The 27,691-nt window shown below is 42.2% G+C and overlaps 1 protein-coding gene across 1 annotated transcript in view; it reads right to left on the bottom strand.

Annotated features, from left to right (window-relative positions):
- cacna1ab (calcium channel, voltage-dependent, P/Q type, alpha 1A subunit, b) overlaps window positions 1-27,691 on the bottom strand; it is a 124,640-nt gene that overhangs the window by 45,812 nt on the left and 51,137 nt on the right. Inside the window, exons 25-34 of the mRNA XM_053339471.1 lie at window positions 19,279-19,378; window positions 17,825-17,985; window positions 16,040-16,177; window positions 14,732-14,933; window positions 12,288-12,452; window positions 10,899-11,009; window positions 10,399-10,482; window positions 3,001-3,117; window positions 1,648-1,713; window positions 671-768 (exon numbers count right to left, since the gene is read on the bottom strand). Coding sequence (XP_053195446.1) covers window positions 671-768; window positions 1,648-1,713; window positions 3,001-3,117; window positions 10,399-10,482; window positions 10,899-11,009; window positions 12,288-12,452; window positions 14,732-14,933; window positions 16,040-16,177; window positions 17,825-17,985; window positions 19,279-19,378 — 1,242 coding nt within the window. The remainder of the gene's footprint in view (window positions 1-670; window positions 769-1,647; window positions 1,714-3,000; window positions 3,118-10,398; window positions 10,483-10,898; window positions 11,010-12,287; window positions 12,453-14,731; window positions 14,934-16,039; window positions 16,178-17,824; window positions 17,986-19,278; window positions 19,379-27,691) is intronic.

Below are 27,691 nucleotides of genomic sequence, written 5' to 3'. Positions count from 1 at the left end.
GAGGCCAACGCAGAAGTAACTTAGAGCTGCATTCTATCAAAAGGCCACCAGGGGGCGACCGTCTCTATACAAGTCAATGGAGAAGTCACCAACTTCTCACTTGATTTCTAACCTCAGTAAACGTTTTCAAAATGTGTTTATGGTCTCAATCGCTAGTTTAAAGCCTTCTTCAATGCAGTATGATGTTCATTTGTGACATTTTGGCCTCCCTGATTTTATATTTGACGATAAAGCAGGGTATGCATTAGGGCGTGGCTACGTCCTGATTGACAGGTTGATTGCCCAATGTCCTCGAGATCCATAGCAACCTCCCCGCTCTGCCCATGGCCCCGCCTCATGGCCCATATAAGTAGAATCCGTGTTTTTATTTTTCCCAGCATGCACCTGAAATTTTCAAGATGGAGCTGCCTAGATTAGAAACTATTGGCTTCCGAGCAGCAGTCCACAAATCAATGGGTGACGTCACGGGTGTTACGTCCATTTCTTTTATACAGTCTTTGTTTCATTAAAATGCTGGGACACATGCATAGATACTGAACACTCACCTCCCATACAGTATCATATACAGTAGTAGTATATGTTTGTAATCTACTTCCTAATATTTTACAACCTTTATCGTTAAGGTTCAGTTACAGTAAAATAACTCCTCTCTGTGTTAATGTGACTTTACCTGAACAGCAGCATTAGGGCCATGATGAAGGTTCTGAAGTTATTGTGCTCGTTGATGGCGTTCTCTCTCTCCTCGTCTAGTGCCAGATTACCAAACAACTAAAACACAAAAAGCAGTGGAGAAAAAAAATTAAATAACAAAGAAAAAAAGAAATCATTAAAGTCTGTGTAAAGTAAGAATAAATATGTGTTCTGAGTTTGACATACCACAGAAAAGTGTGTTGTTAACCATCCTGCCAAATTTAAATGATTAAAAAAATCGCTAAATATATGAAATTAGGCTTCAAAGTTGTGTAAAACTCAGCCTCTTTCTCTGCTGCCAAACGCTGTGGGAGTGGCAGCCGAGTCTGCTGAAACCCCGCCCCCTACCAAGTGTCACCTGTCAATCAAAGTCACCACCTCTACCAGAAACATGGACGCTACGTCTGAGAGCTCTATGCTGCTAACTCAGCTGCTAGCTTGGCGGCTAACTCAGCTGCTAGCTCGGCGGCTAGCTCAGCTAACTGGCTAACTGTAGACTGTAGTAGTAGTAGTGTGCGCTGAATGTATTTATACCTCTACAGCAGCAGGGGCGGGTTTATGCTAATCACCGCTGCGTTAGGTAATACTAGCTCCACAATTCAAATCTAAATGGTTGAAATGCTTCTTACACCTTTTTTAGAAATACATTTATGACCTATTTCATGTGTTTAGAAGAAAATGTCTGAATTCACTTTACACAGTCTTTAACATTTTATTCTACAGCTTACAAAATGCTTCGTCTAACTAATGGAGCCCAATATAGAGGAGTACTAAATGATTAAATTACCACAGATTTGTCTATTCATTTGCTTTTGTAATAAATGTGTTAAATAGTAAAGGGACTTTGCTACTTTGCCTGCCCTGTATGTGGTTCAGATGTGTGCAGAGAAAATTCAAATTCCTGTGTAAATCCCAAACTTCAGGGGTGTCGGCCTGGAACAAAGGAGAAGTACTCACCTGCATGCCAATGATGGCGTAGATGAAGAAGAGCATGGCAATGAGCAGACACACGTATGGCAGAGCCTACCAGAGCAGGAGAGGAGAGGACATATTTAAATCAATCAATCAATCAAACTTTATTTATATAGCACTTGATTGACAAGCTAATAATGAGATAGAACAATAAGATAAAGAATAAAAAACAAAGAACAAATTAAAAAATAAAAATTGAGACCAATGCACGCAAGAGAAAATAGGAATGATACAATTTTAATAAAATAAGTAAATAAATGAAGTAATTAAATAAGTGAGATAAAATTGAGTACTCAGTGAGCTCACAGCTACACTCTGTATTAAATATATAAAGTTACTGAGTTCATTTAAAAGGTTTAATTGAAACTCATCCTAACCCGAACCCGGTCAGAGTTAAAATACCGGTCCAGTTCAGTTAAGCATTGTGTCGTCCTCCAGGGTCAAATTGACCCTATCTGTTTTGACTGTTCCTTCTTTCCTTCCTTCTTTCTTCCTTCCGTCTTTCCTTCCTTCCTTGCTTCTTCCTCACTTCCTTCTTTCTTTCTTCATCCCTTCCTTCCTTCCTCACTCCTACCTTCCTTCCTTCCTTCCTTCTTTCCTCCATCCTCCTTTCCTTCCTTCTTCTTCCCTTCCTTCCTCCTTTCATTCCTTCTTCTTCCCTTCCTTCCTTCCTTCCTCCTTTCCTTCCTTCTTCCCTCCTCCCTTCCCTCCTTTCTTCCTCCGTTACTTGCTTCTACCTCCCTTCCTTCCTTCTCCCTCCCTCCCTCCCTCCCTCCCTTCCTTCCTTCCTTGCTTCTTCCTCACTTCCTTCTTTCTTTCCTCTGTCCTTCTTTCCTTCCTTCTTTCCTCCGTCCTCCTTTCCTTCCTTCCTCCTTTCCTTCTTTCTTCATCCCTTCCTTCCTTCCTCACTCCTACCTTCCTTCCTTCCTTCCTTCTTTCCTCCATCCTCCTTTCCTTCCTTCTTCTTCCCTTCCTTCCTCCTTTCATTCCTTCTTCTTCCCTTCCTTCCTTCCTTCCTTCCTCCTTTCCCTCCTTCTTCCCTCCTCCCTTCCCTCCTTCCTTCCTCCTTTACTTGCTTCTACCTCCCTTCCTTCCTTCTCCCTCCCTCCCTCCCTTCCTTCCTTGACTTGAGGGCAACAGGAGGGTTAAGCAAATCATGTCTGTGTTGTAATTGTGTTTCAAATAAAAGTAAAGTGAGAATGTTTTGGAGCATAAACGTATGTGCATTAAAATAAACCAGTCTTTAACAGAAAAGTGTTTTACCCATTATGACATCACCCAAAATAGTCTTATACACCAGTCTTTATGGTGTGTGTGTATCTGTTAATGACTGAGTACCTTGAAGGATTGAACGAAGGTCCACAGTAAGATGCGGATCGTCTCTCCTTGTCTCAGCAGCTTGATGAGACGAGCTGCTCTGAACAGCCTCAGGAAGCTCAGGTTGATGAAGTTATTCTACAGCACAGAAGGAGAACACAGTCATTTTTCAACAAACACCCAACACCGGCACAGCCTCCACTTACCAAACATAAAAACCAAAAAACAACAGTGGAAGAAAAAGAGGAGAAAGACAGAAAGAAAGAAAGAGAGAGAGGGAGGAAGGGAGGGAGGGGGGAATCAAAACCAACAAAACATAACCAACTGCAAACATAATGGCACTGAGTAGACACAAAGGTAAATGAGAGAAAGACAGAGGAAAGGTTAAATGATAAAAAAAAAGAGAGCGAGAGGGTGAGAGAGAGAAAGAGAGAGAGAGAGGAAAAAGGAAAATCATAATTCAAAGAGTCTAAAAGGTCATCATCCAATCTGGTACAGCAGAACGCTTTTATTTTTTTTTAAAGAGAACCAAATGCACTGATCTCTGAGGGGCAAGCAGGCCACACATAAAGGAGCACGGTGCACTGTGCCTGTCAACCACACACACACACACACACACACACACACACACACACACACACACACACACACACACACACACACACACACACACACACACACACACATATATATGGCTTGGGAGTTGTCTGTGAAACTCTTTTAAGTTTGGACAAAATTGGCATCTCATCTCCAGAAAACAAGAGCGGATGTGTAGTTTGCTAATTAACTTAAAGACCTTGAACGCAACACGACTTCAGCACCACGAATCACTGATTTTTTAATTTTCAAATTGGAAATCTAAAAACTCGTTACGGCTGCTCGATTATGGAAAAAAAATCATAATTACGATTATTTGGGTCATCACGATTATCAAAACGATTTTTTTAAAACATGCTGCATTTCTTGAACATTCGGCTTAATTAATTTTCTCTCCAAGCAGCAGCATCTGCCGCTTAACGCAACACACAGCAGAAAATGTGCAGAGATATTAGAGCTGAGCTGGTTAAACTAACGGAGCTGTGGCGGCTTCCGGTGACTTCCGGTCTAAGTTTTTCAAAATAAAACCTTTCTTATTGAGCACTATCCAGGCGGGGAGTTCTGGTCCTCTGAAATGAGGCCAAGTAATTTAGAGCTGCATTCTATCAAAAGGCCACCAGGGGGCGACCGTCTCTATACAAGTCAATGGAGAATTCACCAACTTCTCACTTGATTTCTAACCTCAGTAAACGTTTTCAAAATGTGTTTATGGTCTCAATCGCTAGTTTAAAGCCTTCTTCAATGCAGTATGATGTTCATTTGGGACATTTTGGCCTCCCTGATTTTATATTTGACGATAAAGCAGGGTATGCATTAGGGCGTGGCTACGTCCTGATTGACAGGTTGATTGACCAATGTCCTCGAGATCCAGCCCTCGCAACCATAGCAACCTCCCAGCTCCGCCCATGGCCCCGCCTCATGCCCATATAAGTAGAATCTGTGTTTTTATTTTTCCCAGCATGCACCTGAAATTTTCAAGATGGCGCTGCCTAGATTCGAAACTATTGGCTTCCGAGCAGCAGTCCACAAACCAATGGGTGACGTCACGGATGTTACGTCCATTTCTTTTATACAGTCTCCCCTCAATTTTATTAGTTTTGAGATCGTTTGGCCCCTAAATCGTAATCACGATCAAATTTCGATTAATTGAGCAGCCTTAAAACTCGTACAAGTGCACAAGTTTCAGATTTGTTAATGCGTTTGTGTTCTGTCATTGTGGGAAGCTGACATTCATTTTCTGTCTACTGTGTATGAATATCACTTAGCAGAATGAACGTCAAGTCTGGTTTACTTTCAGTCAAAGTCGTATTGTTATTATCGGGCTGTAATGCAGTGAAAGTGCATATTGATCTCAGTTGATTGATTTCTTTATGTCTGAAGCACAATCTTCTGCATAGCCAAAAAAAAAAATCAATGGAGAGTTTTGTTCTCTTTCAAATACTCTCAAGTCCTTAGAAATAAGAACCGATTAATCAAAACGGACATGAGTCAAAATCAAAATTAGTGATTCTTAGTGCTTGAATCCAGTCGAGCAGCCTTTTTTTGAAAGTTGCTCCGGTTCGTTACAGTTTCACACAGAGAGGCAATATTTATAGTCACACAGCCAAACTCCCTGGTGACACTCTGGCATTTTTCGTGGTTGACAGGCAAGGCAGGAGAGAAAAGGGGGAAGAGGGTGAGGGGGGGCATGAGGAGGGAGGAAGAGGAGGGAAAGGTCTAGCGAGCAGCCTCAATGCAGGCATGGCTTGGCTTGGCATGGCATGGTTTGGCATGGCAGCATACTTTTTTTTCTTTTCCGTGGGGGTGAGAGGAGAGCTGGCCTACATGCAGACCATTTGGGAGGCCAGCTGGGGGTCGAGCAAATTTAAAAAAAAAAAAACCTCACATTCAACTTTAAAGTGTGAGAAGAATGTGTGAGTGAGATGGTGTGTGTTTAATATTAGTTTCTAGTGTTGTCATGAATGATACAGGAAATTATAATACACCCTATGTTGTTTATAAGAAGCTTGAATTGAATACTGAATCATATTTCAGCTGCAATTCAAGACAGAAGAAAGAAAAAAGGGATGGAGATAGCATCAAAAATCTCAGTCCATGTCATTTGTTGCATGAAACTGCTCCCAAGAACCAAATATAGAATAATTTTCTTTAAAATCTGATGTTTCAAACTTGCAACAAAGTCCACGTTGAGGTCTTTTCTAGATAAAGGAATTCAATTTTTAAGCACCATGACAACACCAGTGATTATTTCCTGATTACAGGTAAGCAGACCAGATCTAACGCTCCTCCTGGTTGGGGAATTAGTGATAGTGTGAGAAAAATGTTGGGATAAATCAAGTACTGTGACCAAAAGTTTAACCCTTAAAGAGGCAGGAGTGGAAAATATGATATATGATGTGGAAAAATAATTTTATGTGACTAATAATCTCATTTGTAAGTATCTCCACCAGGATGCATTGCCCTTATTAAGGTATAAAAATGGTCATAATGGTAAAATTCTCTATTTATTTATTTATTGTACTAAGTACCTTCCTCCTTTCCTTCCTTCTTCCTCACTTCCTTTCCCCCCTTCCTTCTTTCCTCTGTCCTTCTTTCCTTCCTTCTTTCCTCTTTTCCTTTCTCCCTCCCTCCCTCCCTGACTCCTATCTTGCTTCATTCTTTCCTCCGTCCTCCTTTCCTTCCTTCTTACTCCTTTCCTTCCTCCCTCCCTCCCATCCTCCTTTCCTTCCTTCTTCCTTCCTCCCTTCCTCCTTTCCTTCCTTCTTCCTTCCTCCCTCCCTCCTTCCTTCCTCAACTCGAAGGCAACAGGAGGGCATGAAACTGCACAGCATACATGGAAATGTGTTATCTGTATCTCTCTCTTTTGACCCTCCTTTTTTAATAATCCTAGTTATATATTTTTCTTTTGAGTGCCTAGAATAAACCCCCACTTCTTGTAAACTAGTGAAATTCAGAATAAAATAAAATCTTCTGGTGCACGTTGCCTGTTTAAGGGTTATATATGTGTGCAAACTTGGAGTAAATCTTTATAGGGAATTGATGGTGAGTGTAAAGTAAAGACTAGTATGTGAAAATGTATTAAGTAACTTCTCTAAAAGAAGTTCAAGAAGTTAGAAAAAGCTCATCATCCAGAAGAAAGCGCATGCACTCAAAGACTTCTGAAAGTTAATGCTGGTCATCAGGGGGACAAAAGGGGGGGCGACCAGGGGAAAAGAAATGGTTTGGGGTAAGGGGGGGGAGAGGGGGGGTTAGGGTTAGGGGGGTACGCATGACCAATGAGGATGCAGCAGAAAGCTTTGAGAGATAAATTACAAACCAACCAGATTCTACATGTGCGAAGATGTAGAAAGATGAATGGGAGGGGAGATTTTTTTTATTATTTTTTAAATTTTTTGGTAAATTGAAGAACATTGTGAGTGGGTGAGAGACGTTTTTTGGGGGGGTGGGAGAGGGGAGTGGGGGGGGGGGTAGGTGGAGGGGGGTTGGTCGTGTGTTTTATTGGGCAGGGGGGCATGGGGGCGAAATGGACACCACCACCACCATCATCATCATCATTATCATCATCATCATCATCATCATCATCATCATCACCACCATCATCATCATCACAGCACCACCACCACATGTCATGGCGCAGCACGGATGGAGAAGAACACGATGAAGGATTTCATAGTGCATTTTGATTGGATGGATTGTTTTTTTTTTTTGTTTTTTTTAAAATATATATCAGAGGAGGAGGGAGTGGGAGGGGGCGTAGGGCGCCAACAAAGTAGAGAGGTATTAAAGAAAGCATGTAAAGAGATAGAAGAGGAAGACGGAATCATTATGGGTGTCGTTAAAAAGGCAGTGAAACACAACTTCAAGTCAACAACAACAATTAATGAGCAGTCAGAGATACAGATGTTTCAGCCCTTCTTTGATGCCACGACTGTCAGAAAAGTATTTAGGATCGAGGGGGTGGAAGTCCCCCAAAACAAAATATCATGTAAGTGAGTTTGAAGTCAAGATAGTGAGATAAAGAATATCTTCTCAAATACTCAATAGTCAAACTGTTGTGAAGCTCTTTACACTATTAATCCTACTTAAAGACCGTGTAAAGTGAATTAAGACATTTTCTTCTAAACACATTAAATAGGTCATAAATGTATTTCTAAAAAAGGTGTAAAAAGTATTTCAACCATTTAGATTTGAATTGTGGAGCTAGGCTTCACAAACTGTGTTTCAAGACTTCTGTGTTCAGGATTTAGTGATTAGCATAAACCCGCCCCTGCTGCTGTAGAGGTATAAATACATTCAGCACACACTACTACTACTACAGTCTACAGTTAGCCTGTTAGCTGAGTTAGCCGCCGAGCTAGCAGCCGAGCTAGCAGACGAGCGAGCCACCGCGCTAGCAGCAGAAAGCTCTCAGACATAGTGTCCATGTTTCTGGTAGAGGTGGTGACTTTGATTGACAGGAGACACTTGGTAGGGGGCGGGGTTTCAGCTGACTCGGCGGCCACGCCCACAGTGTTTGGGAGCAGAGAAAGAGGCTGATTTTTACACAACTTTGAAGCCTAATTTAATATATTTGGCGATTTTTTTAATCATTCAAATTTGTCAGGGTGATTATCTTCTCAAATACTACATGTCAAACTGTTGTGAAGCTCTTTACACTATTAATCCTACTTAAATATCTTTTTTATTTTTGCCATATGTTGCTTTTATATCCTGTCTTGATGCATTTTATGTTTTATGTAAAGCACTATGAATTGCCTTGTTGTTGAAATGTGCTATACAAATACATTTTCCTTGCCTTACAAAATCAAGGAATAATTGTTTCAGCTGGAGATCAAAATGAATCCTGAACCTGTCACATGTTTGGTCCTTTATTTTAAAATATATAATTGGGATCATCTAATAACCTTATCAGTCAAAGAGAGACATCACTTCTGGAAAGTTTGTCCTGGTCTGCCAGTGAGGTAAAAATATTTTTTTGTGTTTTTATTCTGCAGAACTGCAACTAATACGTCAATGTCAATATGTGATTACGAGCCACTTTAACACTAGCTTTTACTTATCATGCAAACTTGCTTTTGGATCAGATGTGTCCAATCAGTAGTTTAGCTGCTACAAGCTGACTTTACATTGGCAGATAATCAATTAGACGTCTGAAATGATCAGTTCACTGTTGAAAACAGCTTTAGTGTCAATTAGTGTCAGTTTAGACAGCTGAAATGTAAATTTAGCACCTCCAACATGGCCAGAAGGTGTCTTTAATCATCTGAGAACGCAGTTGTTTGGCAGTGATTAGCACCGTTTCTGCTAATCTAGTCAGTGTGAAAGACGTCAAGTCAGAGTCCATTACTGAAACCTGGATGGCAAACACAAATTGATGTTCAATGTAAGCTAAAAAACTGGGCAACAGAGAGGGGCTGAAACTGCTAACGAATTCTACGAATATTGAGACTTATAGATATTATTGTATATATATATATAAACTATATTAAGCTCATATGTAGATTATAATGCACAGATAGACATTTTGATACACATACAAACAATGTACAGTTAACAGTGAAATAAACATGAGTGTGTATGCATACAACAATAACACATTAGGAACAATCATTAATGCAAGTTGCCGTTTTATGCCCCCAAACAACGGTCAGGCTTAAACCTCTGAGTCGTCTGACAAGTTTCACAGAGAGAAAACAAGTAAAGACTGCAGAATTTAGAGAATAAATATTATATATATAAAAGGTGATGCAGTTTTCTTGTCATCAAATAATATCAACGATGTTTATATTCAGAGGATTTTAGCATGAAATAGAATAATTATCACACAGTATACAGACTTAATCTTTATAGCATCAGAGGTAGATTAAAGTTAGCAGTAAAGACCAGTGATTCTCCTTAATGAGATTTTTGCTGTGTAACAAACTTAAAAAGGAAAAATCAGTTATTATTTATTTTTGGGAACCTTATTTAATGGATTTATGGAATTTGTATCATTCTTATGTGCGATGTTATAATCGTGCTTGAGTCTTAGCTCATACTGTCTGTCCTCCTTTTGGACTTTCAGTGAGGAGGTACTGATGCATTTTAACCTTCCTGTCATCCTCCCGGGTCAAATTGACCCCGTCTGTTTTGACTGTTCCTTCTTTCCTCCCTTCCTTTCTTCGTTCCTTCCTTCATCCCTCCTTTCCGTCTTTCCTCCCTCCCTCCCTCCTTGTCTCTTTCTTTCCTCACCATTACCTTCCTTCTTTCCTCTGTCCCTCTGTCCTTCCTTCCTCTGTCCCTCTTTCCTTCCTTTCTCCCTTCCTCTTTTTCTTTCTCTCTCCCTCCCTCCCTTCCTCCCTCCTTTCCTTCCTTCCTTCCCTCTTTCCTTCTTTCCTCCCTCCTTTCCTTCCTTCTTTCCTTTCCTTTCCTCCCTTCCTTCCTCTCTCCCTTCCTTCCCTCTTTTCTTCCTTCCTTCCTTCCTCCTTTCCTTCCTTCTTTCCTTTCCTTCTTCCCTTCCTTTCTCCCTCTTTTCCTTCCTCCCTTCCCTCCTTTCCTTCCTTCTTCCTTCCTTGACTCGAGGACAACAGGAGGGTTAATGGTTGAAACACATTGAGTCACTTTAAGGTGCCAATAAAACGGACTGTTAGGTGAATATAAGTTTACAACAACAATAAAGGAGATGAGTTATTTAAATTAATTAAAAATGTATATACACCAAATAAAAATAAAGCTGATTTTTCCTTTTAAGTTCATTAAAAAAACAGCTTCACATGACAAATCATCAGCTATAGTGTTCCAGCTTTAAAATAACATGTATGATATGATCTCCAAAGCACTTACCCCTAGCTCTGTAACTAATATGTCAGTGATGCTTCCAAGGACTGAGACAAAATCAAAAATGTTCCAGGCGTCTCTGAAGAAATTCTGTTGGGAAAGAGAGAAGAAGAAAAAACAGTGGGAGAGAGAGAAGAGTGAGAGTTAGCCCAATGAAAAAAAAAAAAGTCTAGCCAATCGCATCACCCTAAAGCTGAAGCTAGGGGGCAGTAAGACAGCATGCCCCTTAGCTTAGCCAATGGCAGTGTTGTTACCGTGGCGACAGACTTAGAAGGAGTGCTGATAGCGTGACTGCTGTGCTGAACGCTGTGTGCGCTGGGTGTTTTTAGGGACAGGAAGAACATGCTCTAGATCTGTCTACCAAAATAACCTGCTTTATAAATGAATTATAAGATGAAACACTTGAAGCATATAAGTTTGGGTCAACCCAGATGGGGAATATGTGGATGTGGCGTAGGGTACTTTGTGTTTTCTTATTTGTTCTTTTTGGGGTTTTGTAGTCTCACCAGAGGGCCGAAAGCGACGATCTTGAGGCTTGATTCCATGAAGAAGAACGTCGTAAACACAATGTTGAGGTACTTCAGGACGTCGTTGTAGTTTTCCGAAGCACCGTCGAACTACAGACACACAGAAATGAAGAAAGAGAGGGAATATGAACAGTTAGACTTTCTAGATCAACTTTTTCAGCAGCGTTTTGGCTTATTGGAAAGAACTATACCTTCATGTTAAAGCTAAATAGTTTACAAGCACATTAACCAATCTGGCAGTCAGTTTTGACAGTTCCTTCCTTCCTTCCTTCCTTCCTTCCGTCTGTCCTCCCTCCCTCCCTCCTTCTCTCTTTCTTTCCTTCCTCCATCCCCCTTTCTTCCTTCCTTCCTGCCTCCCTTCTTCTTTCCTTCCTTTCCTTTCCTTCCACCCTCCCTCCCTCCTTCTCTCTTTCTTTCCTCCCCCTACCTTCCTTCTTTCCTCTGTCCTTCTTTCCTTCCTCTTTTCCTTCCTCCCTTCCTCCCTCCTTCCTTCCTCCCTCCCTCCCACCTTCATTCCGTCTTTCCCCCGTCCTTCCTTCCTCCCTCCCTCCCTCCTTTCCTTCCTTATTCCTTCCTTCCTCCCTCCCTCCTTCTCTCTTTCTTTCCTCCCCCTACCTTCCTTCTTTCCTCTGTCCTTCTTTCCTTCCTCTTTTCCTTTCTCCCTCCCTCCCCCCTTCCTTCTTTCCTTCATTCTTCCCTCCTTTCCTTCCTTCTTCCTCCCTCCCTCCTTCCCTCTTTTCCTTCCTTCTTCCTCCCTTCCTTCCTTGACTCGAGGACAACAGGAGGGTTAAGAACATGTTTGGTGCTTTAAAACCAAACTGGGGTGGAATAATCTGGAGCTGGAGTATTACAGGAGTTTGACAAGTTGTGGTGTTAAATGCTTTTTTCCTGTGATCACACTTTATCTGGAAATCCTTTGTGCTGCAACAATACGCAACACCTGCAGAGTTTTACACCACAACAAATACTGTTAACCCTCCTGTTGTCCTCCCGGGTCAAGGAAGGAAGGGAGGAAGAATGAACGAAAGGAGGGAGGAAGGAAAGGAGGGAGGGAGGAAGGAAGGAAGGAAGGAAAGAAGGAAGGAAGGAAGATACGAAGGAAGGACGGAAAGGAGGGAGGGAGGGAGGAAGGGAGGAAGAAAGAAGGAAAAGAGGGAGGGAGGAAGGGAGGAAGAAGGAAAGGAGGGAGGAAGGAAGGCAGGAAGGAAGGAAAGGAAGAAGGGAGGAAGGAAGAAGGAAAGGAGGGAAGGAAGGTAGGACAGAAGGAAGGAAGAAAGGGAGGAAAAGAAGGAACAGTCAAAACAGACGGGGTCAATTTGACCCGGGAGGACGACGACAGGAAGGTTAAAGAGTTTTGACTTTTTTTACCTTCATCATGAGGACGATGGTGTTGAGCGCGATTAGAGCCATGATGCTGTACTCGAAGGGCGGAGACACCACGAACTGCCACATGCGATACTGGAAGCTGAGTTTGTTTTTTGGCATATGGCGAGTCAGGGGCCTGGCGTTGATGGCGAAATCTATACAAGCTCTCTGCAAGGAGGGCAAGAGAAGAGAGGAGGGTTGAAGTTAGATCATTGATCACTTTTACAACTACAACTCCCATCATGCATTTGTTTTGTGAGCATCCTTTCTGAGCACGTTTCTACACTGTGGGGACATTGCTACATTATGAGGACATTGCTACATTGTGAGGACCTTTCTATACTGTGAGGACGTTTCTACACTGTGAGGACATTTCTACACTGTGAGGACATTTCTACGTTGTGAGGACATTTCTACATTATGAGGACATTGCTACATTGTGAGGACATTTCTACATTGTGAGGACATTTCGACATTTCTACATTGTGAGGACATTTCGACATTTCTACATTGTGAGGACATTTCTACACTGTGAGGACCTTTCTACACTATGAGGACATTTTTACGTTGTGAGGACATTTCTACACTATGAGGACATTTCTACATTATGAGGACATTGCTACATTGTGAGGACATTTCTACATTATGAGGACGTTTCTACACTGTGAGGACGTTTCTACATTGTGAGGACATTTCTACACTGTAAGGACATTTCTACACTGTGAGGACATTGCTACATTGTGAGGACATTTCTACACTGTGAGGACATTTCTACGTTGTGAGGACATTTCTACATTATGAGGACATTCCTACACTGTGAGGACATTTCTACATTGTGAGGACATTTCTATACTGTGAGGACATTTCTACATTGTGAGGACCTTTCTACATTGTGAGGACATTTCTACATTGTGAGGACATTTCTACATTATGAGGACATTTCTACACTGTGAGGACATTTCTACATTGTGAGGACATTCCTACACTGTGAGGACATTTCTACATTGTGAGGACATTTCTACATTATGAGGACATTTTCTACATTGTGAGGACATTTCTACACTGTGAGGACATTTCTACACTGTGAGGACATTTCTACATTATGAGGACATTTCTACACTGTGAGGACATTTCTACATTTTAAAGGACATTTCTACATTGTGAGGACATTTCTACATTATGAGGACATTTCTACACTGTGAGGACCTTTCTACATTATGAGGACATTGCTACATTGTGAGGACATTGCTACACTGTGAGGACATTGCTACATTGTGAGGACATTGCTACATTGTGAGGACATTTCTACATTATGAGGACATTCCTACACTGTGAGGACATTTCTACACTGTGTGGACATTTCTACACTGTGAGGACATTTCTACATTGTGAGGACATTTCTACATTGTGAGGACATCTCTACACTGTGAGGACATTTCTACATTGTGAGGACATTCATACACTGTGAGGACATTTCTACATTGTGAGGACATTTCTACACTGTGAGGACATTTCTACATTTTAAAGGACATTTCTACATTATGGGGACATCTCTACACTGTGAGGACATTTCTACACTGTGAGGACGTTTCTACACTGTGAGGACGTTTCTACACTGTGAGGACATTTCTACAATGTGAGGACATTTCTACACTGTGAGGACGTTTCTACATTGTGAGGACATTTCTACATTATGAAGACATTGCTACATTATGAGGACATTGCTACATTATGAGGACATTGCTACATTATGAGGACATTGCTACATTGTGAGGACATTTCTACGTTGTGAGGACATTTCTACATTATGAGGACATTTCTACACTGTGAGGACATTTCTACACTGTGAGGACATTTCTACACTGTGAGGACATTTCTACGTTGTGAGGACATTTCTACATTATGAGGACATTTCTACACTGTGAGGACCTTTCTACATTGTGAGGACATTGCTACATTGTGAGGACATTTCTACACTGTGAGGACATTGCTACATTATGAGGACATTCCTACACTGTGAGGACATTTCTACATTGTGAGGACATCTCTACACTGTGAGGACATTTCTACATTGTGAGGACCTTTCTATACTGTGAGGACATTTCTACATTGTGAGGACATTTCTACACTGTGAGGACATTGCTACATTATGAGGACATTGCTACGTTGTGAGGACATTTGTACATTTTAAAGGACATTTCTACATTATGAGGACATTTCTACGTTGTGAGGACATTTCTACGTTGTGAGGACATTTCTACATTATGAGGACATTTCTACGTTGTGAGGACATTTCTACGTTGTGAGGACATTTCTACATTATGAGGACATTGCTACATTGTGAGGACATTTCTACGTTGTGAGGACATTTCTACGTTGTGAGGACATTTCTGAAGCTGTAAAACTGACAATGAACATTCGGAAATTCAACAATCTCTCCTCCTCACCTCATTCTTTTCTAAACTATAGTCCTCCATCATCTTATCCCCCTGTTCCTGGAAGGTGATGATGATGAGAGCCACAAAGATATTAACGAAGAAGAAGGGGAAGACAACGAAGTACACCACGTAAAAGATGGACATTTCCATCCTATAACCTGGGCTCGGGCCCTGATTCTCATAGGTGGAGTCCACTGAGTGCTTTAACACCCTGTGGAAGAAAAAGAGACAGAAATGGGAACAAATAAGAAAAAGAGAAAAACAAACAACAATAAAATCCAATAAATGTGTTGTGTAATCTGAGGAATTTGACTGTTAAATAATATAAAATTCTTATCCAGTCTATGTCAAAGTGGTGTGTTCAGCAATATTGACATTTATGAGGAGGATTTCAGGATTCGGGCTGGGCAATTAATCGAAAAATAATCGAAACCGACATTTAGAAACTCTAATCGACTTAATCTTGCTCATGTCAATTAATCGTGGTGTTCACTGTTGCCATGACAGCAAAGGTTGCATATCTTCCTCCTTCTCTCTTTCGTTCCTTCCTCTCTCTTTACTCCCTTCCTCCCTCCCTCCTTCTTTCCTTCCCTCCTTCCTTTCCTCTGTCCTTCTTTCCTTCCTTCCTCCCTTCCTCTCTCCCTCCCTCCTACCTTCCTTCTTCCTCCCTCCCTTCCTTCCTTTCCTGTGTTCTTCTTTCCTTCTTCTTCCCTTCCTTCCTCCCTCCCTCCTTCTTTCCTTCCCTCCTTCCTTTCCTCTGTCCTTCTTTCCTTCCTTCCTCCCTTCCTCTCTCCCTCCCTCCTACCTTCCTTCTTCCTCCCTTCCTTCCTTCCTTCCTTCCTTTCCCCTTCTTCCTCTTTTCCTTTCTCCCTCGCTCCTACCTTCCTTCTTCCTCCCTCCCTTCCCTTCCCTCCTTCCTTCCTTCCTTCCCTCCCTCCTTCTTTCCTGCCTTCCTTTCCCCTGTCCTTCTTTCCTTCCTTCCTCCCTTCCTCTTTTCCTTTCTCCCTCCCTCCCACCTTCCTTCTTCCTCCCTTCCTTCCTCCGTCTTTCCTTCCTTCATTTTAACCCAAACCATGATCTTTACATAGTTCTAATCAAGTAAACTAGACATTAAAACATCTTTATTTTCACTCCCTAAAGATCCTCATGTGTGAGGGCAGCAGTGGAAAATACTAAACTAAAGAAACTGTGAAAATACATCATTGTTCATCAAGAGATAATAAAATTTCAATTAATCGTGATTTTGATTTTTGCCATAATCGCCCAGCCCTAATGCACGGGTTCAAAGGTGTGTGTGTGTGTGTGTGTCCCACTCACTGCGGCCATCCCTCTCCAGTCGAGACCGTAAAGAGGGTGAGCAGGGCCCAAGCGACATTGTCGTAGTGGAAATCGTGCTTCTTCCACTCCCGCTTCTGCGCTTTAACCTCATCCCTATCATACACTAAGTACTCGCCCCTGAGGAAACACAAACATAGTTTATAATGAAATCACACAGTAAATAAAAAATATGAATATCAAAACATTTGAAACTATAAAACAGTGGAAATGGAAGTGTGGAAAAGCAAGACAACTACAAGGAACCCTAGACCAGAGGTGTCAAACTCATCTTCATTCAAGGGCCACATACAGACCAATTTGATCTCATGTGGGCCGGATCATTAAAAAGATGGAAGGAAGGAAAGACAGGCAAAAGGAAGAAGGGAAGAAAGGAAGGAAGGACAGAAGGAAGAAAGGGAGGAAGGACAGATGGAAGGAAGGGAGGAAGGACAGATGTAAGAAAGGGAGGAAGGACAGAAGTTAGAAAGGGAGGAAGGACAGAAGGAAGAAAGGGAGGAAGGACAGATGGAAGGAAGGACAGAAGGAAGAAAGGGAGGAAGGACAGATGGAAGGAAGGGAGGAAGGACAGAAGGAAAGGAGGAAGGACAGATGGAAGAAAGGGAAGAAGGACAGATGGAAGGAAGAAAAGAAGGAAGGAACAAAGAAAGGATAAAAGGAAGGTAGGAAGGACAGATGGAAGGAAGGAAAAGAACACAGGAAGGAAAGTGGGCCGGATTGGACTCCTTGACGGGCCGGTTCTGGCCCACGGGCCTCATGTTTGACACCCCTGCCCTAGACCTTTTTATATTTGTACAGTGCTATACCCAGAAAATCCTCTAGGTGGCAGCATCTACACTACTAATACAATAGGCCAAGAGACTCGTATTGGTTTGAGAGGGCGGTATCTTCAGAGAACTATGCTGTGCTAAAGTGCTGTATTGTATGTTACATAAGCAGAAGTAGATGTACAGAAGTAGAAGTACTGATTCAACTCCATTACTCCAGTAAAAGTAAGAAATTACAGGCTCTGAAATGTACTCTCCTGATAACTTGACAAAATGAAAAAAGTTCTCGGCACACAAAATAGGATAGTTTCCCTCTTTTGTTAACAACAACAATCGCTTGGTATTATGACAGCGTCAGTTTTGACTGTTCCTTCCTTCCTTCTCTTTCTTTCCTTCCTCCCTCCCTCCTTTCCTTCCTTCCTACCTACCTTCCTTCTTTCCTTCCTTTCTCTTTCCTCCCTTCCTTCTTTCCTTCCTCCATCCCCCTTTCTTCCTTCCTTCCTGCCTCCCTTCTTCTTTCCTTCCTTCCTCCCTTCTTCTTCTTTCCTTCCTTCCTTCCTTTCCTTCCTCCCTCCTTCTCTCTTTCTTTCCTCCCCTTACCTTCCTTCTTTCCTGTCCTTCTTTCCTTCCTTCCTTTGATCTTTCCTTCCTTCTTCCCTTTCTTCCTTCCTTCCTTCCTTCCTTCCTTCCTTCCTTCCATCTGTCCTTTCTTTCTTTCTTTCTTTCCTGTCTTCTCTTCCTTCCTTCCTTCCATCCATCTATCTTTCCTTCCTTTCTTCCTTCCATCTTTCCTATATTCCTTCCTTCCTTCCTTCCTTTTAATGATCTGGCCCACATAAGATCAAATTGGGCTGTATGTGGCCCTTGAATGAAGAATGAAGATGAGTTTGACTCCTCTGATATCGCCTCACTTTGCAACACTGATTGAAAATCATTCTTCATACTTCATACTGAACGGACACAACATATTTCAGTGTTTGGCGTGTGTCCGAAAACCAACCTGCAGTCGCGCTCAAACTCTTTGGATTCGTCCGTGCAGCAGAAGAAGCGGCCCTTGAAAAGCTGCACAGCCACCACAGCAAAGATGAACATGAAGAGCATGTAGACAATTAAGATGTTCAGCACGTTCTTCAGAGAGTTGACCACACAGTCAAACACAGCCTGCGGGCAGAAGAGGGAGGAAGAGAAACGTTAAGATTTACAGCAAAGTTGAGTTGTAAGACTGATGATCTTAACCAGCATGACATCACAGCATGACATCACAGCATCAGTAGGATAACGTTCGTCTTGATATTTATCAGATAATACTCAGGGGTCACTGCTCCAACATGTCTGGCAGGCAAACACAAATCATGTAAAACTGTAAAAAGGAAGAAAGTATGACTCACACTACACTTAATGACGTTGTTGTAGCTTTAAAGGACAAATTCACCCTTTTAAACTGTTATGGCGCTTTTCCACTACACAGTTCCAGCACTACTCGGCTCGACTCGGCTCGGTTCCAGGAACGACCTTTTCCATTACAAAAAGGTACCTGCTCAATGTGGGCGGGGTCGTCATAGCAACGGCTCCGCGAAACTGCTGTGACTTCGTTTTATACGCGACACAAACACATAAACAATGGAGGACATGGAGGCGATGGTGTACTTGCTGCTGTATGTGGCTTTCTGTCACACACAAAGCAAGAAAACTGAGCCGTATGGCTGTTACACTGTTGGCGGTATTTAAAAATGCCGGGTTTGATTCTTGTGTGGGACGGCTCATGACTCTTCCAGTGACAACTCTTCTGACGAATCAGTGGCCCGCAGTCTGTTGAAGTCACATTTAGTATCGGCTCGGCTCGCTTGGAACCTCAGCAGAGCAGGTACTAAAAAACCAGGTACTATCCCTAGTGGAAACGAGTCGAGTCGAGTCGTGCTGGAACTGTGTAGTGGAAAAGCGCCATTAATGACATTGTTGTAGCTTTAAAGGACAAATCCAACCTTTTAACCTGTTACATTATGTACATTTAATTAATGCGGTGCAAACATCAAGTCTTGTTGACCTTTCATGTTGATTTAAGAGTTTACGATTGCCTATACTGTATTGTCCATATCTTTTAATAGCTTCCAAGACTTGTGAACAGGTATGCGATGGTGCAAGCTCCCTTTATGATTTCAGCGGTCATAATGGTAGCTCTACATGGACTGACACTTGAGAACATCTCAAGTCTCTTAATTGATGTATCGTCACTCCTCTTCTGAACTGGAAGTTGTCAGAACCGCCTTTTTGAGTCTCTTAATTCAGCTCTGAGAGGGGGTGAGGAGTGAGTAAGGATCTATGAGGAGCTATGAGTGAGGAATCAGCGAGGAGTGAGGAGTGCAGCCTCCGTGGATTAACACCTGATCTTGACAGTTTGTGTTTTAGGTCACTGAGACAATTTCCTGCATCTCTTGAAAGACGCCCAATGCTTACCTTTAGTTTGGGGAGACGTTTGATGGTCTTAAGAGGACGCAGCACCCTCAGCACACGAAGGGACTTGATCGTACTGATGTCTTTGCCCTTGCTGCTCCCCCTAGAGGTCACCGAAGGAACAGCAAAAGTTGTCAGGGAGGAATCAGAAGGTGCAATGTACATAAACCACTTGAAAAAAGGGGGTGAGGTGGGGTTAGGGGTCCTCAAAGTTGGCATTGTGTTAAATATTGAGAGTCTATGTCAGGGGTGTCAAACATGCGGCCCGTGGGCCAGAACCGGCCCACTTTCCTTTCTGTGTTCTTTTCCTTCCTTCCTTCCATCTGTCCTTCCTCCCTACCTTCCTTTCATCCTTTTTTTCATTCCTTCCATCTGTCCTTCCTACCTTCCTTTTTTCCTTTCTTCCTTCCATCTGTCCTTCCTACCTTCCTTTTTTCCTTCCACCTGTCCTTCCTCCCTACCTTCCTTTTATCCTTTTTTCATTCCTTACATTTGTCCCTCCTACCTTCCTTTTTTCCTTTCTTCCTTCCATCTGTCCTTCCACCCGTTCTTCCATCTGTCTTTCCTACCATCTGTCCTTCATACCTTCCTGTTTTCCTTTCTTCGTTCGTTGCTCCGTTTCTTCCATCTGTCCTTCCTTCTTTCCTTCCTTCCTTCTGTCTGTCCTTCCTACCTTTCTTCTCTCTTTCCTTTTGTCTCTCTTTCTTTCCTTCCCTTCTTATTTCCTTCCTTCCTTCCTTCCATCTTTTTAATGATCCGGCCCACATGAGATCAAATTGGTCTGTATGTGGCCCTTGAATGAAGATGAGTTTGACACCCCTGGTCTAATGAAAGCAGCAGCATTCCTGTATGAGACAATGCATTGCATCAGTGTGTTACAGTCTCTTCTGCAGAAAAAAATAAAGAAACTTTCAAGTCAAGTGTGCGTCAAACATGAAACCAGTGGGGGGGGGGGGGGGGGGGGGGGGTGAGCGATCAGTTGCCTGGCCGTTTGGTTTCATGGACATCAAGAAGCAGCAGTATCATCGTCATCATTTTTAGACAATCTTCACCATGATACAGAAAACATTCACATACATTCCATGTCGACAGGCATCTCCCGGCAGAGTGCCCAGCCAAACCTCTTTCTTTCTTTTTCAGTGAAACGCTGTTCGGTTCTTCGGAAGAAATGGGAGTTTTTAGATGTGGAAACATGAAGCGTGGGCTTTGAAAGATTACATGGCTAGGATTATGCCAATATAATCCTGAATTTGGAAACACTTGATGGACTGAATCTGATACGTTTCACATAGCTTCCTTTCATTTAAATCCAGATTTTTACCGCAGCCTGAATCAAAGGAGATGAGGACAGGCGACGGAGGCTATGCGAGACTCTTGGGACATGTGATGTCGCTCGCAGAAGAGTGGCATCACATGTCAAAACACAAACAAACACATTGCACCAATAGTGTCAAACGAGCCGTGAGAGCGACCAGAGGAAAAACGATTTAGGGGCCGAAAAGCCAAACTCCTTTTTGGTTGTGTGTTTTAATGCGCTTGCCTCCTCCACTAAGCCCAGAACGGAACATTCTGCTCATGATTTGTACGCCCATAAACCAATATCAGTGAGGAAAAATTGGGGTGTCAAGGGAGTAAATAGCCATGTTGATCTTTACTGTAAGTGAATGGCCCATTTAAAAAAACAAAAAAAAAACAGGACCTGGACGCCTGCCAAGCCTGAGCAGAAGAGAGGCCGTCCATCAAGGCTCGCTCCTTAACTATGAACTCAGTTCCCGTGGCAGAAAATGTAAGACGATTCAATTCAAGGCTGATTGATTGAGTCTGAGCTTAGGCACTTTTACATATATGCATGTGGAGTTGATGTGTGTGTGTGTGTGTGTGTGTGTGAAAGACTCAATCGATAATCAATAGGCCTTCCTCCTTTGAAGGTGAATGGGACTGATGACTCTATCAGAGCATCTTCAGAGTATTAGAGTAAAGCCCAGTAAGGCTCAGGTGTTAAGAATTAACACCACTATACATGCACGCAGGCACACACAATAAGGCCTCTCTGAGTCTCACAACTGATGTATGCTCTGATTTAACATTCTGTCACCCTTACTAAGAAGATGACTGAAAAGGGTCGTTCCCTAGATATCACATTTGTCTTTCAAGTATGAAACACTCAACACCTGTAGGATTTGAACGCTGGCAGTAAACCGTGTCTAGTTTCATCCTTGACGAAGCACACCAGCTGTTGTAAGTTTGGATTCGTGCATACAATAAAAAGAAATGTTCTCAAACCACTCCTTCAAAATAAAGCTCCGGAGCGTACTCTAACCTCCTAACATGGTAAATTACACCATGTCTGTTTCAGTACTCATGCATTATACCGGTCATTTTCAGACTGATAATAACAGTTTTGCATAGCAGGAGTCCAGATGCCCCCAGACCCCTGACTTCTGCTGTCTATCAAATCAAGCAAGGATCTGATAGATTGGTGGGCTGGGGCATTTTTACTGACTCCCTTGCAACTTATTGAGATAAAGACTGTAATGATTACTGCTGTGGTTACTTTCCAAAGTTGTAAAATCCTGCATCATAGTATTATGTCCTTTAATTAGCCTCTGTAGGGTCATGTATATGCAATTATACTATAAAATGCAAAGCCGTAATACTCTAACTGGACTTCATAAATTGTATTCATCTTCTCATTAACAATTGCGACAACACACCAATGCAGTTCTTTTTTTTTTACCAACTATTTGGTTTTGGTCACTTTGTGTCATGTTATCTGGTCAAATAAATCTATTTGGGTAATCTCTACCACTTGTATGAGGCATGTAATGCACACATAAAAACCCATCAGAGTGACCAAAATCAATGCTGACATGAGAGATCCTACTGGAGACATTTTTGAAGTTGGGTTTAATTTTTTCCAGGGTTTATTGAACAGAATGAGTCCCTAACATGCTCGACCATTTGGTAGAGGTCTGTAAAACATGAACATTTAGGGTCAATAAAAAGAAAAAAAAATCCATGTTTTAAGTTGTCAAGGCCTCAAAGAGGAAGGAAAAGCAAAGACATAATGTCTTGGTGTGGCTTACGAAGGGTTAATGCAGAACCATTTTAGGACCCAATGAAAGAAAATGAAGTTTTCAAGATGTTTCTGAGTGAATTTGAAGTCGGTCAGATTAAATCTTGAGGAGGAGTTCGCTCAAATAAATGCAAATTCAATACAAAATGGCCGACTTCCGGTTGGAGTGAGGGTAAGGGTCCAAGAGACTTTTTAGTGCGTCTTTACACGATACATACGTGTACCAAATTTCGTTCATCTATGTGAATCTGGAGGGCGGGGCTCAATTTTTAAAATTTTCTACGGGGTGCAGTACCCCCATTTGGCCAGCAGTTCCTTTTTCACCACTTCACAAGTTTTACAGCATCTTGTGTGAAGGCTGAAGCAATACAGTAGAAATATTTGGCTGAATTTTGTAGAATTGGCTTGAAAAATGTGTTTAGATGGTTTGATGTCGACACTTCTTGAATCCATTGTTACAACATCAATTCAAGCTTTTCTTTAAAACCCATAGTACAGGCGGTGAGTGTTCAATACTTTTAATAGACAGACTTGTGAAATATGTATTTTAATTAGTGAAACTGGAAGCACGCTACCTCCAGTACACTTTTTAAAAAAACAGACTTATCAATGAAGCTACTGAGATGTGTGTGAGTATGGTGGTGAAGAAAAAGAGAAAGGGTCAACGATAGATACGGCGAGAATGAGTACGAAACGATCAGAAGAACAAAGAAAGAAAGAGAGAGAAGCCAATTTGATAACGCAAGGGACAGAGCCGAGGAGGAGGAGGAGGAGGAGGAGGACAGAGGAAGAACTTTACCGGGTGCTGCTCCTGTTGGATTTCACCGAAGATGGGAGACAGCGAGAGTCAGTGACAGCGACAGAAAAGAAATACAGGAAAAGACAGAAGACAGAAAAGAGGAACGGGGAGGAGGAAAGGGAAAGAGAGAGAGGGGGGAAAAAACACGTAGAAAAGACAAGACACACAAACACAGATAGACACACATTGATAAAGAGAGACCGACAAAGACAAACACAAGACAGGAAAGAGAGAGAGAGAGCGAGAGAGAGAGAGAGAGAGAGAGAGAGGAAGAGAAAGAGAGAGGGGGGGTTTGGTAGAAACAGGAAAAAATACATTTATATGAGAGACAGACAAAAGAAGGAAGGACAGCAAGATGGCCACACCTGCTTAGAAAACCCCACCAACCCACCACCATCACAAATGTACACACTCAGATACACACACACACACATCTCTCTCTCTCTCTCTCTTTCCCTTCCCTCAACCATCACTTGTCGCCATGACGACAGGATGGGATGTCTACAATACTGTACCTGTCTCCTAGATTTGTTATTTGGTGAAGGGTAAGATTACACATTATATAAAGTCTTAATAATTACTTAGATCAGGTGAGAATTTGTATTAACCCTCCTGTCGTCCTCCCGGGTCAAATTGACCCCATCTCTTCCTTCTTTCCTTCCTTCCTTTCTTTAATTTTTCCTTCATTCTTCCCCTCCTTCCATCTTTCTTTGCTCCCTCCTCCTCTCATACTTCTTTCCTCATTTCCTTCCATCCTTCCTTGCTTCCTGCTTTCCTTCCTCCTTTCCTCCCTTCCTTACACCTTTCCTTCCTTTCTCCCTCCCTCCTTCCTTCCTTCCTCCTTTCCTCCCTTCCTTACTCCTTTCCTTCCTTCCTTCCTTGCTCTTTTTCTTCCTTCCTTCCTTCCTCCTGTCCTTCCTTACTCATTTCCTTCCTTGCTGCCTCTCTCCCTCCCTCCTTTCCTTCACTCCTCCTTTCCTCCCTCCCTCCTTCCTCCTGTCCTTCCTTCCTTCCTCATCCCTTCCTCCTGTCCTTCCTTCCTTCCTTCCTCATCCCTTCTTTCCTTCCTTCCTTCCTTCCTCATCCCTTCCTCCTGTCCTTCCTTGACCTGAGGACAACAGCAGGGTTAAGGGGTAACTCTTACTACTTACTATAATATGAAAACGGCCACGATCAGTTAAGTAGAAACAGGAAGCTTTACTATTTTTGACATGTGAGAGAGTGTTTTACAGAGTAGTTTTGTAGCCATTCTCCAGGTATTACTCTATTTTAACTTGCAGCTTTTCTTCCACCTGAATCTTCAAAAGCATCTCAACAATAATTCTTAGGTGACTTCCTGAGATGTACAATAAAAGCTCAGACTGAGACAACTGTGTTTGTGTAAACTCTCCGTCCCTCCAGCTCAGTGAAGAATTACCTTCATGGTTGGAAGAGGAAACTCGATTGCTGCATCCATTTACACCGATTCTTATCTTATCACACCATAATGATCAATTAGACCGGGGCCTACAGCACAAATTTCCCTCATTAGATCTGCAATCATCTAGTGGGATTTTATCAAAGCTCTTTTTGCATGCACATCTACGCAAAAGGAGGAGGGGAAGGAGAAAAAAAAAAAAGGCGTTAAATCTTTAGAAGTGGTCGGTTCCAGGTTTTCTTGACATGAGAGATCACATAGGCATACAACGCAAGACCTCTATCATGAGTGGAGAATCAAGAAAACAGGATTCGTGTGTATTGTTTAACCCATACACACACACACACACACACACACTCACACACACACATACACACACCGTCAGTAGAGGGGGGATAAAAAGGCATTCTCAGAGAGTACTGCGATGGCATGCAGTCCTCAGTAATGAAAGTGTATCATTCAACATTTATCTGGAGGATGAAAGGTGCCAGAAGCGCAACTGTTGTGTTTTTCAACCCCCCCCCCCCCCTAAAAAAATAAAAAATAAAGCCATTGCACTCTGACCATGCTGGAAAATCCTGTGTACAATGGTTCAGAGATGTACCTGCTTTTAAACAGAGTCATGCTGGTACGCAAAGTAAAATGTTATTAGGTGTGTGTGTGTGTGTGTGTGTGTGTGTGTGTGTGTGTGTGTGTGTGTGTGTGTGTGTGTGTGTGTGTGTGTGTGTGTGTGTGTGAAGCCGTCACCCCCTTAAGCAACACTTTACTGATAGCTCAGCCCTGGTTATCAGATGGTTAGAGCAAGGAAGCAAAGGAGGAGAGATGGTGAAGGAGGAAGGAGAGGAAGGAAGGATGAAAGGGATAAGAGGGCGAAACGGTTGCTAGAGCATCCTAAAAAAAAAAAAAGAAGGGAAAGGGCGATTAAAAAAGTGGACAAGGAAAGAGGAGGAAGGGAAGAAGACCACTCAAGGAGGGGAAGAGGCATCCTTTTTTTGGGAGAGGAGTCATGCTGTGGAGGGTGCAGCAGTGGAGTGATTTTTGAGCTGCTGTAACAAACCTATCACCCAGGTAGCAGAATTGAATTGATAGGTTCTTGCTTTTTTTTTTTTTTTTTTTTTACTGCTTGTCTTTCTTATTAAAGTGATATTTCATTTTGATTTTAAAATTTCACTTTTTTGTGTCGGAATATATAATCTGTCCATCATCATTATTATTGCCACGCCAAACTATGCACCTGTATTAAATGAAAAACATATTCCAGTCATCTTATGCTGCGTTCACACTGCAAGCCAAAATCTGATTTTTAGCCAATCTAGATTGGAACCGGATGGCTCTTATGAAGTCTGAACATTCATAAATCACATGACATCCGATTTTTGTAAACCAGATTGAAACCACCTTTGAGAGGAAGTTTCAGATCTCATTTGGACAGATGTGTCTGAGTCTGAACAGCTCCAAACACTCATATCAGATCTGACTGTCCGTGACGTCTCTCTACATCTCTATGCTACGTCACTCTATGAGACACCAGACTCGCGCTTATTCCAGTTGTTGTTGCTAGCTGATATCACTGGAGGACTTATTCCAGTTGTTGTTGCTAGGTGATATCACTGGAGGACTTATTCCAGTTGTTGTTGCTAGCTGATATCACTGGAGGACTTATTCCAGTTGTTGTTGCTAGGTGATATCACTGGAGGCAACGGAGGACAGAGGACCAAACCAAATTCTTAATCTTTGGGGAGATGGCTCGGTTCAAGAGAAGCTCGAGGGTTTGTTGTTGCTGTCACAGTCGCAATTATATGACATCGCACAAAACACGCTAGATGACGCCTCCGCTCTGACAATGTTGCCACGGCAACCTGTCAGATTGGTCATTAATGTGGCCCAGTCTGAACAGAGGCTAATCCAATTTGGACACTTGCTAAAAACAGTGTGGACAGTCAGGCCTAAAAATCAGATTTGAGAAGGAACCAGATTTGAATCAGATTTGCCTGCAGTGTGAACGCAGCCTAAATGCCTGTACTGGATGATACTTGTCACTTCTTTCTATTTGCAGTGATTATACTGACTGACATTTGCATATCTGATCTGTACAGTAACCGTGGAGATTCACAGCTCTTCGACTCCAACACAGGTGTGAAAGGTTTGCGTCAAAGTAAAATATCACTTTAAATTCATACCACCCGCATTCCGAAATCTGTGCGTCGAAAACAGAAAACAGTCGTGTGTGTGTGTTCACCTCCCTCATCTGTGCCGTCTCCTTGGTTTATTTTAGCCGCTGTTCTTCTTTTCCTTGAGCTTTATTCACTCTGTATTTAGACTGCGAGCAACCACATTTACTCTACAATGGCCGGTATGAGCTTCATTTTTATGAAGGGCTCATACGAAAAGCTACATACAAGTACGACATACATTTTGATTGGCAAAATGATGTGGACAGCCATAGTCAAAAAAAAGAAAAGAAAAGAAAAGAAATGAAAAAAATTAACCATTGTAAAATTGGCTGAGGTTTCTAGTTGCTGGCAATGTGAGCACATAGTGACAACGACGACACAACAGGAACTATAGAACATATTTGCTCTTCACTACAGGAGTGTTGTATGTTCAGATTAAATGCAAACAGACAATAGTAGTCTGGATTTGTTTGTACAGTCTGTGTTTGTTTATTTTTAAGACTCGCTGGCTCTGGTGGTGTGGTGCAAAATGTTCTTTTTTTTGTATGTGATGCCGAAGAAGACGAATTGCTTCTTGAGGCAATGTGGGAATTGACCGAAGACATGAGGAAAAAGAAGAGGTCAAAACACTTGCTATGCTTGTGATTGCAAGTGGCGATTGCATGATTTCTTTGCTTCCTGAGTCCCCCCCCCCCCCCCCTCCCTCCCTCCCCCTGTACATATATTAGCTAGTGTGCAAGAAACATGCCTGTCCACTTGTGTTTGTGTGTTGCAGCTCAGACTCTTGCTGATCTCACTTTTTTTTTTTTTTTTATCAAGAACTTATTCTGTCTATTATGTCCCTCCAGGGCTCTCTTTCCTTTTTCCTGTTTTATCTGAACCTTAAAGGATATAGCTGGCAATATTTTTTCCTCATTGTCAACAAATTTCATATGCAGAGCCAAACCAAC

The sequence above is a fragment of the Scomber japonicus genome, chromosome 2, assembly GCF_027409825.1.
Source record: "Scomber japonicus isolate fScoJap1 chromosome 2, fScoJap1.pri, whole genome shotgun sequence".
In the NCBI taxonomy this organism is placed as follows: Eukaryota; Metazoa; Chordata; class Actinopteri; order Scombriformes; family Scombridae; genus Scomber; species Scomber japonicus.
Note: the sequence above shows the minus strand (reverse complement) of the source record. Positions and strands in the feature narration are given on the sequence as shown.